This window comes from Curcuma longa, chromosome 17 (assembly GCF_044706935.1).
Source record: "Curcuma longa cultivar G26 ecotype Majalengka, Jawa Barat chromosome 17, ITB_CL_G26_1.1, whole genome shotgun sequence".
In the NCBI taxonomy this organism is placed as follows: Eukaryota; Viridiplantae; Streptophyta; class Magnoliopsida; order Zingiberales; family Zingiberaceae; genus Curcuma; species Curcuma longa.
In genome coordinates, this window is record NC_133877.1 from 3,444,246 (window position 1) to 3,460,658 (window position 16,413).

The 16,413-nt window shown below is 39.3% G+C and overlaps 3 protein-coding genes across 4 annotated transcripts; 2 read left to right on the forward strand and 1 right to left on the reverse strand.

The window, feature by feature from the left end:
* The first annotated feature begins 64 nt into the window (after positions 1 to 64).
* LOC141811907 (uncharacterized) lies at positions 65 to 971 on the forward strand. The gene is made up of 3 exons (XM_074699985.1): positions 65 to 170; positions 265 to 484; positions 625 to 971. Exons 2-3 carry the CDS (start codon positions 286 to 288, stop codon positions 831 to 833), a joined length of 408 nt encoding a protein of 135 aa, XP_074556086.1. The 5' UTR covers positions 65 to 170; positions 265 to 285; the 3' UTR covers positions 834 to 971.
* A 353-nt stretch (positions 972 to 1,324) lies between these two features.
* LOC141811454 (uncharacterized) lies at positions 1,325 to 7,173 on the forward strand. The gene is made up of 3 exons (XM_074699487.1): positions 1,325 to 1,409; positions 1,547 to 5,590; positions 6,874 to 7,173. The coding sequence occupies exon 2, from the start codon at positions 1,604 to 1,606 to the stop codon at positions 5,552 to 5,554; it is 3,951 nt and encodes a 1,316-aa protein (XP_074555588.1). The 5' UTR covers positions 1,325 to 1,409; positions 1,547 to 1,603; the 3' UTR covers positions 5,555 to 5,590; positions 6,874 to 7,173.
* Positions 7,174 to 7,449: 276 nt separating this feature from the next.
* Positions 7,450 to 13,678, reverse strand: LOC141848550 (kinesin-like protein KIN-5A). 2 transcript variants are annotated; one of them, XM_074736593.1, is made up of 22 exons: positions 13,512 to 13,678; positions 13,297 to 13,426; positions 13,045 to 13,200; positions 12,495 to 12,968; positions 12,141 to 12,238; positions 11,891 to 12,047; positions 11,741 to 11,810; positions 11,164 to 11,240; positions 10,798 to 10,851; positions 10,635 to 10,715; positions 10,443 to 10,554; positions 10,054 to 10,140; positions 9,790 to 9,965; positions 9,518 to 9,679; positions 9,342 to 9,449; positions 9,098 to 9,256; positions 8,925 to 9,008; positions 8,494 to 8,699; positions 8,303 to 8,404; positions 8,108 to 8,217; positions 7,861 to 8,012; positions 7,450 to 7,772 (listed from the first exon to the last, which is right to left on the reverse strand). In XM_074736593.1, the coding sequence occupies exons 1-22, from the start codon at positions 13,676 to 13,678 to the stop codon at positions 7,596 to 7,598; spliced, it is 3,099 nt and encodes a 1,032-aa protein (XP_074592694.1). In that variant the 3' UTR covers positions 7,450 to 7,595. The 2 variants fall into 2 exon arrangements, with proteins under 2 accessions (XP_074592694.1, XP_074592695.1); XM_074736594.1 differs by having other exon boundaries at positions 9,790 to 9,961; positions 10,050 to 10,140.
* Positions 13,679 to 16,413: the final 2,735 nt, after the last annotated feature.

A 16,413-nucleotide genomic window follows, 5' to 3' on the forward strand; every position in this document is an offset into this window, starting at 1 on the left:
GAATAAGAATTATGCTTACGGGTAGAATTGCATGTTAAATCACAATTTTTTAGTACTATCTAAAGAATCCATGGTTGATGTTTCTCTCTTGGTACTTATAAATACATGGAGTAGTATACATTCCTTCACAAGCACTACAAAATTTTCTATCTGCGGTGTCACTACTGATCGTTAATTCCTCTTCCTTTTTCTTTTCTTTTTTTTCTTTTACAAACTCAAACAGAGTAAATGCTTGCTCTTCTAATGTTTCTCTTATCTGAACAGTAAGTTGAGGAAAAGGGGAAGATGGGAAAAAATGGGAAGGAAAGCATCAGCAAAGGCTTGAATGGCTGGGGTTCTTACTCTCCCTATGGATATCCTCCGGTGACCGGAACTTGCTATAACCATAACGGCCACGGATACTACCCTCCAGCACCATCTTACCCTCCTGCAGCATACCCGCCCTCGTATTATCCTCCTACTTCCTATCCTCCATCACACCAAGGTAATCAAAAATCAGAACTGCCATGAAGATCTCATTGTTCGAATTTGTAAGGACGTTGCAAATTACAGCAACCGATGTCACAGATGATTTTTATTTGACAGTACTGGTTCTGTCTTAAACTAATAAATCTCAATTGCCAGGACATGGATCTCGTGTGGGGGCAGCGTTAGCCACGGCCGCTGCTGCTTATGGAGTTCACCGCATAGCTCATGGTTCTCACTACGGAGGCCATGGCTATGGAGCATACGCAGGGCATATGCCCGGTGCCCACTACGGCAAGTTTAAGCTTGGCAAGTTTGGAAAGCACAAGCACGGCATGTTTGGAGGCAAGTTTAAGAAGTGGAAGTGATAACTAACTGAGACTAAAGATGAGAAGATGATCATATATGGCAGTACTCTTCTTTCTGGTCGATATTTCAGGATGTATTTGTGGCTTTGGAATACTTAATGACTGAATAATATGCAATCATAATATTGCATTTAGTAATTTTGTTGCCTGTTCATGCAAATTTCTATGTGAGTGAATACACGATAGGTGTTATCATCCACGATAATTATTTTTTCAGTAAGAATCAACCGACGGCCGGAGATCTATCCAGTTCATAACTGTCTCGAAGCGGACCGTTACCTTACGATAAGTCGATAACGAACCAATCGGGTCGGGTTGGCGGATTAACGGATCCAGTGTCGGATCCTCTTCCCACTCGCTGCTGCCTCTCCTTCCTCGAGACAGCACGCACAAATCCGTCGCCTCTCCCTTCCTTATTCTCACCGCCCCACCTCTCTCTCTCTCTCTCTCTCTCTCCCGTTCGGCTCGTTCTCGCTTTCTCCCTCGCTAGGGTTTCCTCTTCCGCCCCGCAACTCCGAATTTTCTGCATCGGATCGTAATCCAATCCTCGCGGTCGCCTCGTCTCCTCTCTTCGCGGTACGTTGGTCCTCTCCTCCCATTCCCCGTCGCTTCCTTGAGTGCTCCTTATTTTTATTGCTGCTGTCTTTAAGGTTTCTATTTCGTTCGTTTTCGTGCTTTGTTTGATCGACTTCGGCTTGTTTCGGTTGTTCCAGGCGATTTTGCTTTTGCGGGAAGGTGAAAGGGTGTTTCTTCAAAAGGGAGATTGATAAATGGCGATTTTGAAGAATGCCTCTAGGGTTTTGAGGACGGGCGGTGGTTCGCCGTCCCAGAGTGTGTCCAGCCAGGAGGAATACGGAGAGCCTTGTGCAGGGATCGGCAAGGCGGACTCGTACGCTTCGGAGGGTTCTTATGTGGACTCCGGCATGGAGACGGACGAGCGTGATCAGTTGGAACTCGGCGATCCCGGAGCTCAGTTGTGCCAAGTGGGGAGCCAGAGCTTTGGCGTCCCGCTTGAGCTCTTTGATCTCCTCGACCTGGGTTCCATCTTGTCATTGGAGACGTGGAATGAGTATCTCACGGAGGAGGAGCGCTTTTCGCTGGCTGGGTACCTTCCGGACATGGACCAGGAGACCTTTGGGATTACCCTCAAGGAGCTGTTTTCTGGGGAAAATTTTCACTTTGGTAGCCCGCCCATTACACTTTTCAGTCAGTTGAAAGGTGGGCTATGTGACCCCAAGATCATTCTTTATCGCCGTGGATTGGTTTCCTTGCAATGGCGTGAGCACTACCATTGCCTGCACAGCTATCAAAATTTTATGGTGAGGAGTCTTGTCAGCATGAAGGATGCAATTCAAAATTGTGCTGGTTATTCTATTCAAGAAAGAATTCAGCTTCTGAATACAGTGAAGAGACAGAGGCCTCTTGAGAGAAATGAGGATGTTAGTTTTGAAACAAAATCAGAGGAAGTAAATATGGATCACCCCTACTCAAGTTACAGCTCTAAGGCCTCTCATCAATTTCGGAAGCCTTCAACTGGCATTAAGCTTCGTGAGATTGGCCTGGGCAGGGAGCCTGTGATACTTGGTAAAGGGAAAACAAAAGGAGTTTTAAAGGTTACTACTTCTAAGTTTCCAGCACAGGAAAGTGCATCCGCTGCACATTCTTCATCTTTGAAGTATGGAATGCCCTCAAAATATAAAGCAAAAATTCCACAGTTGCCTCTTACTGGGAAGGATAAATATACGGGGTTTCATCTAGAATCTCCTCCAAAAACTATGCATTGTACTAGTGAAGATCAAGATGACATGGAGGAAGAGTATGCGATTCCACCAAAAGACTGGAAATCAGGACACAGAAGCATTGCAGCTAGTGGTTTGTTTAGAACGGGAAAGAATCAGAAATCAGTGAAAAGACATGATGTGAACATATATAGTGATGAAGATTCTGCAGACTACAGTTATTTCAGTCATTCTTGGAGAAAAAATGGAAATGCACATCATATGGTAACTATTGCTTCTTATGGTGATGAATCTCCTGAAAAGACAGAAGAGGCTAGAAGTTTTGAGAGAGAATTGTTGCCTTCTACCACAGGTGAAACTCAAAACCTTATGATGAGTGGTCTCATGAGGCAAAATAAGTTCCATGAGGATTCAATTTTACTTGATCATTTCCTGAAATTGGATGGTTTGAACAACAGAGCTCCTAAATCGAATTTCAAGCATGAATATGGAACTGGAGACAATGGAGTTGATTATAATTTGAAATCCAAATCTTACAGAACTTTTCCAACACAGACCGATGATGTTTATGTCCACAATGATCATAGAATCAGAAAGTCACATAGGAAGATGAAAAATAATTTGAATGAATTTGAGGATATGAACACGGACTACTCGAGAATCACTACTAAGGCTGCTCAGAGTGAGGAGACAGAATCTGAAACATCTGACCAGGTTGAGAATGGTGGAGGTACCAATCCTATGATCAGAAATTTGAGGTTTCAAGGTGCTGATTCTGAACCTCGTCATTCTTCTGTTGTTAAATCAACCTATGACTATGAAAAGCCTAATGAACTCATTGATGAAGATAGAAAATGTCCTTCTACCTTTTCTAATGTTGATAGGCATGTTTATACACCAGATATTGATTCATATTCTGTGAAAATAAAACATGCAAAATCGGTGAAGAAGGGCATAAGGCAAGATGCAAGTGAGAAGTTGAAAGATACTGAGAAGAAGCGCAAAAGGATGGTCAACATGGATCATTCTTCACAGCAATCATTTGATGCTGTTGATTACAGAGGTGGGATGATGGATGAGCATTTGGATAACTTGGATGAAATTTCAAAGTTACAAGGCAGCAATAGCAAAGCTAATAGATTAGGGAATACCACCAAATTCACTGATTCTCTGTCAATGAATGCTAATTCTGAACCATCAGGGCTTCCACTAAAGGGTTGTAATTCTACATCAAAGAAACGTAAATGGAAGGTTAATAATGGTCATTACTCAGATGAGCCAGATGATCGGCTTTATCTGAAACCCAGTGCAAAGCAGCAGAAGGGTAAAAGGAAAGTTGTTGCTGAAACTGACACTTTGACTGCAGTAAGTTCTGATCTGGGTATATCTAAAAAGGATGCAGAAGATGTAGAACCTAAGCCAAAATTACAGAAGAAGCCATTTACTCTTATCACACCAACTATTCACACTGGTTTCTCATTTTCCATAGTCCATCTGCTTTCAGCTGTTCGAAAGGCAATGATTACTCATCAGATGGATGATTCCACATTTAATGATGCTCATCTTCAGAACAGAAACTGCAGCACAATACAAATTACAAAAGAGCTGAATGAGATGGGCCTAATAGAAAATAACATGCACCTTGCTCATTCTGTTGAGACTATGGTTAACCAAGCTAGTTTGCCTTCTCTTGCTTTTCAAGAGATTGTTGAGCGAGTACAATCAAACCCTGGAGATCCATGCATCCTTGAAACACGGGAACCACTTCAAGATTTAGTCCGGGGAGCTTTAAAGATATTTTCATCTAAGACAGCACCTTTAGGAGTCAAGGGTTGGAAGCCCCTAATATTGTATGACAAGTTAAATAAAATTTGGTTATGGACAGGCCCCATTTCTTCTGGTTTATCAGACAATGAAAATGCAGAAGAGGAAATTTCTTCAGAAGCATGGGGAATTCCTTACAAGATGCTTGTAAAGTTGGTTGATGCTTTTGCTAATTGGCTCAAGAGCGGCCAGGAGACTCTCCAGCAGATTGGGAGCCTCCCTCCACCTCCTGCTTCATTGCTTTCCAACTTGGATGAGAAGGAGAGGTTCAAAGATCTGAGAGCTCAAAAGAGTCTAAACACTATTGGTTCAAGTTCAACTGAGGTAAGAGCATACTTCCGCAGAGAGGAATTTTTAAGGTACTCAGTTCCAGATCGGGCCTTTTCCTACACAGCTGCTGATGGAAGAAAATCAATTGTTGCTCCATTGAAGAGAGGGGGTGGAAAGCCAACATCAAAGGCACGGGATCATTTCATGCTTAAATCTGATCGACCACCTCATGTTACTATTCTTTGTCTTGTTCGAGATGCAGCTGCCAGGTTGCCTGGTAGCATTGGAACAAGGGCAGATGTTTGTACTCTGCTAAGGGACTCACAATATGTTGTTGAAAATGTTTCTGATACGCAAGTGACTCAAATAGTGAGTGGGGCTCTAGATCGATTGCATTATGAGCGCGATCCTTGTGTACAATTTGATAGTGAAAGAAAATTGTGGGTTTATCTGCATAGAGAGAGGGAAGAGGAAGATTTTGAGGATGATGGTACCTCATCAACTAAGAAATGGAAAAGGCAGAGGAAAGATCTTGGAATTGCTAATGATGTTGACACTGGTTCCTTGGCTGTTTTTGACTCTTCCACTGGCCTGGACCACGATCACAATCTAAATGTTGGCACAACATCTTTTGGATCAGGAGAAATAGCTGAGCATCTTAACGAAGATATGGGAGTAAATGTAGAGAACTTTCATTCTCTTATAGGCACAAACATTGTTAGTGAGGGCAATAGTAATTGGAATGATCTGGGATTGAATCTATTGAATGAAAACAGGTTGGTATGTCAAAAGAACTCCACTGATGAGGATTACAATGATGAGACATTTTGTCAAGAGAGGCCAGTTCAGTTGCATTATGACCACATTATGAATAAAGGATTATACTAGATACAACAAGCTTGTTTATGTTGCAGAGTTACTCAGGTAATTCTCATGATAACATCATCGGTTTTTTAAGTGTCATTTTTTAATCCAGCAGTAAGCAGTAAACCTTTAGTTTCTGTGCACATAAATTATGCTACTTAGCTGCGACTTCTTGTCATTGTTTTACTGTATTTTGATTTGTTCATGCTAAAAGATATGCTATCCTAATTTAATTTCACTTTTTTTCTGGTTTCTTTTCCTTTTGAATATTGTTTATTTTAATGTGTTTTGAAAATCAAGTTGAAGTTTATTTTGGATCTAGTTGTATCATCTTTCCAAATTGTCACTTGATATGACTTTGTAACACCCTTTATTGAAGTGAAGTGAGAATCCCATTCTGTATGCCATACAAGTCAGTTAATTTGACAGAATACATATTTGTTGTCTTAAAGTTTATTGACATGGTTGAAGTTTTCTACGAGTTTAGTGCCTACTGAAAGATAAGTAGTTTATGGCTGCTCATAGTTGGAATTTCCTTTGTTATGTGCAAGAACATGGTAGTCTTGTTGGTATGGCAGCAGGATAAATTGATATAGTGTATGTTATTCATTCTTGATAATAGTAGGTCTCATATTGACTGGCCTATGCAAATGCAATTGAATCATTGTACTCTGTTGTATGTATTGCTAAACTCTGAGCCGTGGGTTCTTGAAGTAGAAGTTTTGCTGGAGTCTGGTATTGAACAAATAGGTTGGTTATCCGGCCCTCTGGTATTGCTGGAGTCTAACAAATCAGTATTGTAGCTCTAAGATGTTCAAACAAAAACCCATTTCAACTAGGGATAATGTAGATTTGTAGCACCAAGATAAAGACGAGCAAAAATGGAAAATGGTACAGCTATGTGTAGGGGCAAATGGTAAGAATCTTTTTCCAGAAGTTGACATAAGTGCTAGGAGCCATGACTATTTATGGGCTTAGTCAAGAGCAGGATTTATTGTTTCTAGGTTATGCCTGCGATCCTGTATCATGTTAAGAAGATATCTAAGCTTTCATTGATTCTGTGGTAACAGTTTCTAATTTGTACAGTTTGGTCGGGATTATTGCATGTATCTTCTACGGGTTGGCTGGGTATTGGTTTTCAAGATAGAATGGGAGTTGTTTTACACAGGAAAATGTGCTAAACATGAGCATTGAGATAGTTCATCACTTAGATTGCCAGAACATACTCGATAAGCTTTTATTTTTTTTGTTTTAAATTATATTTCAATTCAGATGTTATTCGAGCATGCTCTAAAAAATCTTAGAGGTCACTAACACGCTCATAATTCATGTTTCCTTTGCAGGCAGGTCCGAGATGTGGCACATCACATATTGCCCTGTTGTTGAGGCATGTTTTGCTTGCAGCATGAAAAGAGCCAATTGAAATTTAACCATCTGACCCACTGTGAGTCACATGTTCCAGCTCAAAGTGTGTTGGTGTACATATATTTCTTTTTTTCCTTCATTTGTGACATGTTAGCCAAAATGGCCAACGCTTTAGTTAGGAGTCATAACAACTTTTCCTGTGTTAATAAAACATGGAGTGCACAGATGAGGTATTTATCCGTTACTGACCCATTCCATTCTTTTTCACTGCTTGGAATTGCTCGGTTGTTGAATGTTGATAAACGATACACAACCCTGAATTTTATTGTTTCAAAATACATTTGATAAGCAGATTGTATTTTTTTGTCAACAAGCATCTCTGCCAAGCACGAAATCCTGGCAACTCGCAGGCAAGTGGAAGATTAAAATGATACAAAGACGGACAACACTGGTTATTTGTAGTGCAATTCAACATGAAACGAAAAATAGAACCTGTATGGAATTTTATACTTTATGCTATCATGCTCTAGAATAACCTGCCCCATAGTTTGTTTAGAAATCAATATAATACCTTGACAAATCAGGCAAAGAATGAAATAGAGAGAATTTCAATGACTAAACGCTACAATTATACTATGTACAGCATCGCCAACTACATCCTATTTACCCTTCGTTGTCTTCAATTTTTGCGCTTGAACCTCTATCTGAGAAGCGTGCATTGTCTTAAATCCTCATTTATCTCCTTGGGAGCAGATTTTTCTGCCCAAAATGACTGCAGTAGTTCTTCGAATGCGGGTGTCCTGAGTTCCTCAATGAATGCGATACCTGGCAAATTAATTGATCGCCTCCTTGGTGTGGAACATGATGGCATATCCACCTGACCAAAATCTTGAGTGAGACAGGCATGGGCAAAAAAAAAAAAAAAAAACCAAGCACCTGACTTGGACTGGAAAAACAAATCCTACCATATATTCTTCTTCAAAGCATTTTCCTGTGTTTTCTGTGATCTCCACAATCTTGTGGCAATGCCCACTCTTCAGTTCCCATAGCTCCTCACGGCATGATGAAAGCATGCCATTAACGTCTTCACATGCTTCATGATCGAGTTTCAGTGAACCTGAAAACAAAATCTTCAATAAACTTTGGCAATATGAAGTTTTTAAATCATGTCAAAAAAAAACACTAAAGGTTTTATGCAGAAGTAATGGTTACGTTCAATTGAGGAATGAAGATCCTTGTTTGCAGTCTCTACATCTTCCAGTGTTGCTGAGGCAGCCATGGATAATTGACAGTGTATTCGTTGGTTGGCTTCAAGCCCATTCCTGTATAAAATTACCCAAGACCAAATGAAATGATGAGCAGATATCATGGTGGTAATTAGCTACAGAATTTTTTTTAATAAATTACCTGACTATAGAATCTACTGATGCCATGTTTCCTTTATCAAGGTTTAGCAAAGAACTTTGAGCCGTTTTCCATTGCTTTGAACTCAATTTTGCCTTCTCCATGCTTTGATCACCAAGATGAATATCATGTCACTAATTTGATTTAGATGATAATAATTAATGCCAAAGTAGAAATAAATTTCAATTTATTACCAGTTCCTAAAACCATCATCTAACCCAAGCTTTCCAGTTTCAATACCCTCGATGTCCTCCACATAATGAGCTTCAGTTTCTTCCATATGAGTTTTCCATTGTTCTTTTACTGAGGAAGAAGAATTATGAGCAGTTGACATTTCCTTCTCTAGACAACTTGTTCTCTGCGCAGCACTTGCACGAAGATTATCAACTGCTGCTTGAACCTGAACGACAAAGTCAGAAGTTAAATCAATGAAGATTGCGACCAGACTAATAGAGAGCTCACGACTGATATTATACTCTGAAGAAAGTCTATGCTAATTTACAGGAATCGAATAGTTAATTCGTTCAAGTGGTTTCATGAGCTAATTTAATTACAATTAGGTTCAAGATTTTCAAGCAAGGACAGCACAAATTTGTATTTCTTTAATGAAAATGGTATTCCATACCAGCTTTGTCTTTCGGGCACTTGAGCTTGCAAGCATCTCTGCTACTTTTTCAAGCATTTGTTTTTCCTCATTAGCAGCGCATTCCTGTATGTAAGAATAGCTAGTGAGCAAGTACAAGAAAAAGAACTCTGTTCACTTCAATCGATCAAATAATGAAGTACGGGATCACAGACCTCAAATTTCTTCTCAAGCTCCAAGAGTTGCTTATCTTGCATAGTTTGTGATTCATTAAAAATCTTAGTCAGTGATGAAGCATGAATATCAAGGGTGTCAAAAAAGTTCGAAGCAATTCTTGAAATAGCCCTTGTTGCCTCCACAGTCCTGAGATGGGCCTTTCATTTCACAAGAAAAAGGATCAATCAAAGTTGAATTCCAAGAATTGCTTCACTAACTTCCTTTTTGGTTAAAGCAAACTACCTCACGCTGCTGTTGTACAAATACCACTAACTTATCCTCTTGTTCGGAGAGGCTCGCTTGAAGTTCATGAAGGAGCTGATCAGCCTCCAAAGAAATGCCTTTGAAGCACTGCACAACAACAGAATAATAAGGTGGAGCACACTTGAACAATCATAACCACATAATAGAAGCCTTACGTCCTCAAGCGTAGAAGAGTGCATTTGCACTTGAGAATTTAATATTCCAAATGTTGAGAGAGAATTTTTGTCAAGTTCACCAGACAAATCATCCAAAGCTTTGATTCCAGAACCGTATAGGGCCTTAAGCCTTTCAACATGACCTCGGACTCCCTTGGTGGCCTGTTACATGCTTTCTAACTATAAGATTAACTTACCCAACACCAAATTATCATATATTACTTTTTTTTTTTTTGTGGAGAAAAAAACTAAATCATCAAGATTGTAAATACCTCAGCTTTTATGGAGACAAATAGTTGCATGCCTTCTCCCACTCTTTTAAGTTGGGTGTCCTGCTGCATCACGGAAACTGAGACAGTTTTATGCAAAATCTCCAGCTGCTGGGTCAATTGCGACTGGAATTTCTGGACGAGAATCCTATTTCCGTCTTCTATCTTATCTTTCCTCTCTACAACCAATTTCACAGACCAACACTGAATAACATTTCAGTCCCACACCAGATGAATAATGAAAATAAAAAAAGAAATAAAACGAACCTATTTTAGAAAATAATCCAGAAATATCCACAGTTGCACTTTCTAGCTCTGACCGAAGTTCATGTGCACGCTCAACGAGTAATTTTTCTGTAGGAAGATATATCTAAATTATTAACTGCTGCTCGAAAAGAGACCTTCTAGCTCTGCTTATATGAACATAAGCAAATTGTAGTTGTCAGAGCAACAAGGAATTCACTCGATAACTACAGATTGTCATTGATGTCACAGCACCTTGTCAAGTTGTTGACAACACATACTCAGGTGAAAAAATCAATCCATATGACAAGGATTTCTGGTTCTTTATACTAATATCATAAAGTACAGCTAAACTCTTAGAAAAAGAGTCCACCTGTTTCAGTTATTGATATCAGAAGGTATACTATCCTCACCTGACTGGAGAAGATTTGAGATAAAAAATTCTTTTTCTTTTATCTTTGAAGTTGCCTGTCTATATCTTTCTTCTATGTCGAACAGTGCGTGCTCAGTTTCTTCCAATTTTTTCTATAGAAAACGAGAAGCTAAAAATTAACAGCTAACCAGAAATTGAAGCCATTTATTGCAAAGATTAGATAGTACTTTACCTTAGTTTGCTTAAGGTTCTCACTTAATTCTTCATTGAGCAATTGCTGACTATTATAAAGTTCTTGAAGGCCAACTAGTTTCTGATTAAAACATGAGACCAAATTAAAGAATCTATAGAAGACCCTGAGAAGGGGTAGTGTTATCAAAGAAATAACTATTAACCTTGTCTTTTAAATCTAAATCAAGTTCCAAATGCTCTATTTTCTCAGTCATGGCCTGCAGGAGGACAAATAATTGAAACTTTTCATTGGAGCACATAATGATAAGAGATTTGCATCCATACAAAAGCATTAAGATAAATTAGATGTAACCATTTTGAGTTTGGGAGATCACATAAACCCTCATCCAACTCCAAATTCTATATTTAAGTCACATTATTAATCTAATGCGACAATTTTAAATACGTAAATAAAAAAACTAAATCAAAATAAATAAACCTTGCTTTTATCCATAATTTTAAATTAGGCCTAAAATGGAGAGTTTAGGCTTAAAAGAAGATACATTGTATACCCATAGTCAAAATACAACCTTCTTCTCTGCTTCTTCCAGCAAGAATCGATCCTTTGGGATGTAAATGCCGTTCTTCTCTCTTGCAGCAAATACCTCTGTTGGATAATAATGATGCAACAGAAAAGGTCAACAAATTTACATGCTGCTTCATCAATTAAATAATATATTTAATAATCCACATACTACCAACTAGTAGACTTTACATTTAACCCTTTTTTATCCATATACAAATCCTTGTTAATCCACAAACAAACCCTTTTTTTGAAAGAATTTGGTCTCACTCTACCTGCATATTTTAACCCTAACTAATGCAAGTATTAAATTTCTTCACTTAGGTATATTAGAGTTAGAAATCTGATAAAAATTGACATATATTAAAAGACCAAATGACTTGAGAGTTAGTGACGATATGCATATTATTCAACATGTCTTGGGATGATAAATTTGTTTCAAGTAAGCTACATATTCCTTTTAGCTTACTTTATTATTTTTAACTGAATCTTACATTTCAGATTCAGAAGAGTGTTATATATAAATAGAAAGACTGAAAGAGCAGAGACTCCAATACGCATGATTGCTAGAGAATAAATGAAACCTTGTTTAAGACGGTCAATTTCTGTGTACAAGTCCTTGATCACAGCAGATTTCAACATTTTTTGGTTAACCTGTAGGAAAAAAATAACAGGCGCTAAGTCATTACTTATGCAGATCGTTTGGCCTAATATTCACAACTAAACTAAAATACCTCAGGTTTGTTCTTTATATTTTTTGCCCTGTGTGCATAGTCTAAGGTGCTGAGCGTCTCTTCCAAACAGTGGATGGAAGGCGATACGGTGGCAATGATGCAGGTTTTTGTCTTGCCTCCCAGAGAGTCTCGTAGCAATCTTGTTAATTTGCTGTCTCTGAAACCAAGAAATACAGCAAGGGTGATTCATTTGATTGTTATGGTATATATACGGAAAAAGTAAATTTAGTTGAAACTAATTTGATTCCACCTGTAAGGAATATGACCAGAGTGTTCAACAAGAGCATTAATAACACGACCAAGAGTGAGCAAACTTTTATTTATCTCTCCTGCCTCCCTTGCTCGACCCTGTAATAGTACGTTTTTATGTGGTCAACACTAGCCAAAAATTCAGCTAATTATGCATAACAAAAGATTCAAAAAGAAAACTTCTGAAGAGGAAGTGAATTTGCTCCGATCCACCATCAATATGAATGAAACAAAATAATGTTATGGAGAAATGGAGAGAGGATTTGTAAAAAAATTAACATATACTGCATGGCAGTTACTCAATATGCTATTACTTACGGAGAACTATATAAAAAAAACGAAGTGTATCACTCACGTCTCTGGCACCAGATCTGGAAATATTCTCTGAACCAGCAAGATCCACAAGATTAAGCTTTCCACATTTAATCATCTCTTCTCCTTCATGAGTGTATTCCTTAATGTGAATTGTGATGGAAAATATTGAGTGAGATCTACTGCTTTGCTTGTTGAGTAGAGTTTCTGCAGTACGCCTTTTTGTTGATCCTTTATCTAAAATTTTGTAGATTTCACTAGCGGTATAAACTACCTCTTCTTCTAGCCCTCTCACAAAGACACCTCCCTTCCCATCTTCCATGAGAGCAATAGGCTTCTTGGATTTGTCATCAGAAAATTTAGAGTCATCTAGCGTCAAAAGATCAGTTATCTCCTCATTGTATAGTTCAAGAAATGTCACTTTCATGCTGTATTCGGCACACTGAGCTTCAAGTATGCTGAATATCTGCCGAACTGCTCTAGGGATAACTCCGGCATCACTTGGGAACTCGCCATTCTACAACAGTAAACAAGTCATGAACAAATGGATCTGCTAGCTCAAGCTACATCTGGAGGAAAAAAAAAAAACCCACCTTTGCCTTGCTTCCTCCTTCCATGGTGTACGTTTTACCTGTACCAGTTTGCCCGTAAGCAAAAATTGTACAATTGTAGCCCTCAAGAACTTCATTAACTATTGGGGAAATAGCTTGGTCAAACAAATCCTTTTGCTTGGATGTCGGGCCGAAGACCTACATTTCATTATAGAATGCACTCTGGTGATAAATAGTATACCTAGAGAAGGAAGAATCAGAAATTGTATTGCATACATAGCTTGAAAAGAGAACCTTATCAAACACAAATGTCCTGTCTATTTGTTTGTTAGCAATATTCTGAACAGCTGCAACTTCTCTTCGGTACTCATTGCAGGATATGACTATGGGCGTGTTCATCCTCATCTCCTCCTCACTTAAAGGTCTGCAAAACGATCTGAATCAATGGAGAAGAAGGGAAAGCTAACTGCGCTTACACGAGTAGAAGGGCACAGCATATTTCACCCTACCTGCATCTAAGTATGACTTGAACATTTACCCCCTTTTCCTTGTCAAACTTGCCACTGGCATTCCCATTCCCCTCAGCCGACCGGAGATCTCTCCCAATTTTCTCAGTGGATCTTGGAGTATGGGAGGGTGAGACGGGAATCATCCCCTTCTTTTGCGAGCTATCCATTACTCAATAACCAGCTATGCCACCTACAGAACAAATCATTTACACGCTAAGATTCATTCGGAAGCAATACTATGCATTTTGCTCAACATCGCTTCAGGAACAAAACCCTGATTTCGAGAAACAACTGAAGTTAACAATTACTTCGAACACAATCCTAAGATCCACAGATCAGCAAGTTCTACCAGAAGCTTAAAGACGATAGGATAAATTCTTCCCCTTAGAGAAAAAAAACACAAATCGGTTGTTTACTTCAATGAGAAGAAACATCAAACACGAAACAGCATTGATCAATGCAGAATGCAGTCACACAAGCGCGAGGAAGCAGTAAGATTGAAGAAATCTCAAGGCCCGGAGATGTGGTATCAAGAAGATCGAATAAGGTGATGAAAGGGATCAACCAGCCGCCGAGAGATGAACAATCAAGAAGCTCCAAAAGACTTCATTTCGCAAGCACAAAACAACACATCAAAAGATCAACTTTTTTTCTTTCGAAGCAGAAGAAGGAAATGAGAGGAAAGGCACGGTCGATCAAGGAACAGCGAAGCGGGCTGCTGCACTCACCAAAGTGAGGAGATGGAAATGGGATTGTAGTTCTCGTCGTCGTCGTCGCTTCGTCTCTTTCGATCCCGTCCCGATTCGGTAGGATTTGCAGAATGCCAAACAAAGATCACCAAGAAACGGATCTAATTGGGCACGGCGATCGAAAGCAAGAAAAAAAATGGAGATCTGACGAAGGAAACGCAGCAAGAAAAAGGAAAGAAGCGTGCTGTTACTTGTACTGTGCGTGAGATTTTAATTTGAATTAAGATGGAGGTTTTAATTTGAATTAAGAATTTAATTACAAAAAAAACTGTAATTATCTGACAGAAAAGACACGTGAGACATGTGCAAGACAATGTAAGGTCTATCAGTGGTCTTCTTCCCCTCTAAGGAAGGACTCAGTTACTATACTGTTAAGAAAGGATTAACAAACAGAACGTATAATGTTATTACAAACAAATCAAGTAAGCTACTGCAGTGCACTACAGATCTTCTTTGGGGGAAGCATCATGAAACCGAGCACTGACAGTCAATGAGAGAACAACTGCTGTAAGTGATATCTTTACAGTTGGTTGGTTGATCTTTAATGATTGCGTCCATGAGCAGATGCAACTTACTTTACTTGGTGCCCACCCTGCACTGCACCAGTACTTTAGGAGCCATTCAATACTGCTAGCAATTGGATCGTGGCAATTACTAAGATAACAGAAGAAAAACCTCAGTCTGCACATGCTTATTGGGTCCATTCATGTTTGCTAACCTGCGCGCTGCAGAGCGAGCCTGAGCTGAGATTTGAAGCATGAAAGATTAAGGGCTGTGATATTGCAGGCAGAATGCAGAAGATTCTACAGAGGAAATCAGGGCTGCGATTGAGCTTGTTATCTTTTGTAAAGCGAGTTCACGTGAAGGGAGAAATGAAATGGACCTCATCATGATCACATGCAATCTATGCATGCTCTTGTGTCACTTGCAATCCTTGGCTCACAGGCTTGGTGCCTTTTGATTTTCCTTGTAATAATAATGTTTTTGTCTGCATTGGATGAATTGTTTCTGTCAGGCCAGCGATCGAGTACGATATTCATATGCCAAGTGCCAAACTTTGGTTGCTTCTGCTGCCCATTTACTTTGCATCAAGTTTCTATATGGATATTAAAATGAGACTGAGTACAAGATTATTTTGTTACTTTGTATCAAGAAACTGTCAATGTCATCGATGCCATTTTACGTTTCTTTCAGCAGTTCCCCGGACTCACATGAGAACAGCACACCAAACTAAAGGAGAAGCAAGTTGGTGAATTGTTGCACTTTCAGGGAAAGATTCGGTGCTTTGGCTTGGATTGCACTCTAGTTTCAAAGAAAAAAAGTACATAAGTCTATTTATTCTTCTTGTCCTAGAAAATTTAAGATTGCATAAAATTTTCACTCATGCTTATCATTCCTGCTTGCTTCAAAATCTATTATCGAGTGATTCAAGCTTCTTTAGAGCATATTTCAGGCTCTTTTCGACTCTCCTCCAGCATCTGGTCTCCTCAGCCAGCTTTCTTTCCAACTCTTTCTTCTACTCAATTAAAACCAAACATTGATTTGTTTTTGAAAAAAGAAAAAGGAAGAAGAAGAAAGAGAACGCAACAGAAATGAATCTAAATTTGAAAATGAAGTTGAAAGGAAAAGAAGCAGACAATTTCGGCCAGCTTATTAGCTTCCTCCTTGGCTGTCCTTGTAGCCCTTCTTTCTGCGAGCAGCCTCCCTCTCAAGAGTTCTATCGTCCTCAATCCATCGTCCTCTGCTTTCTCTGTAAAAGCAAGAAACTATGGTCGACCACCACCAATGCATTATGCTGTGAACAAGGAGAATATTGTGACATTTATATCACCTGGACCAGTCATATTGCTGTGGTATTCGTATGATAACAGAGCGAACCTTGATAGAAGAGAACACAGAGATGGAGATGCAGCCAAGAAGAAGAAGAAGAAGAAGAAGACGGAGACGGACGGGAGAGTAATTAATGAAGGTTTCCGGCTTGTTTTGCTTTAGGCCTGTGAGTTCTTGCTGGCTTTTAGTTTAATGCATGCGGTTGCTCTTCCACCTTGCTGCAGTTACCAAACGAAAATCGGAGTGCTTCTTGGTTAAATAGCCGGTCGCCGCCGCCGCCGTCGCCGCCGCCGCCGCCGCCGCCGCCGCCACTAATCTTTTTG

Coding starts and splice junctions, on each gene's coding strand:
- LOC141811907 (XM_074699985.1), top strand. CDS start 286: ATGGGAAAAAATGGGAAGGAAAGCATCAGCAAAGGCTTGAATGGCTGG. Junction 485..624: donor CTATCCTCCATCACACCAAG/GTAATCAAAAAT, acceptor CTCAATTGCCAG/GACATGGATCTCGTGTGGGG.
- LOC141811454 (XM_074699487.1), top strand. CDS start 1,604: ATGGCGATTTTGAAGAATGCCTCTAGGGTTTTGAGGACGGGCGGTGGT.
- LOC141848550 (XM_074736593.1), bottom strand. CDS start 13,678: ATGGATAGCTCGCAAAAGAAGGGGATGATTCCCGTCTCACCCTCCCAT. Junction 13,427..13,511: donor CAAGTCATACTTAGATGCAG/GTAGGGTGAAAT, acceptor ATCGTTTTGCAG/ACCTTTAAGTGAGGAGGAGA. Junction 9,450..9,517: donor ACTCTTCTACGCTTGAGGAC/GTAAGGCTTCTA, acceptor GTTGTTGTGCAG/TGCTTCAAAGGCATTTCTTT.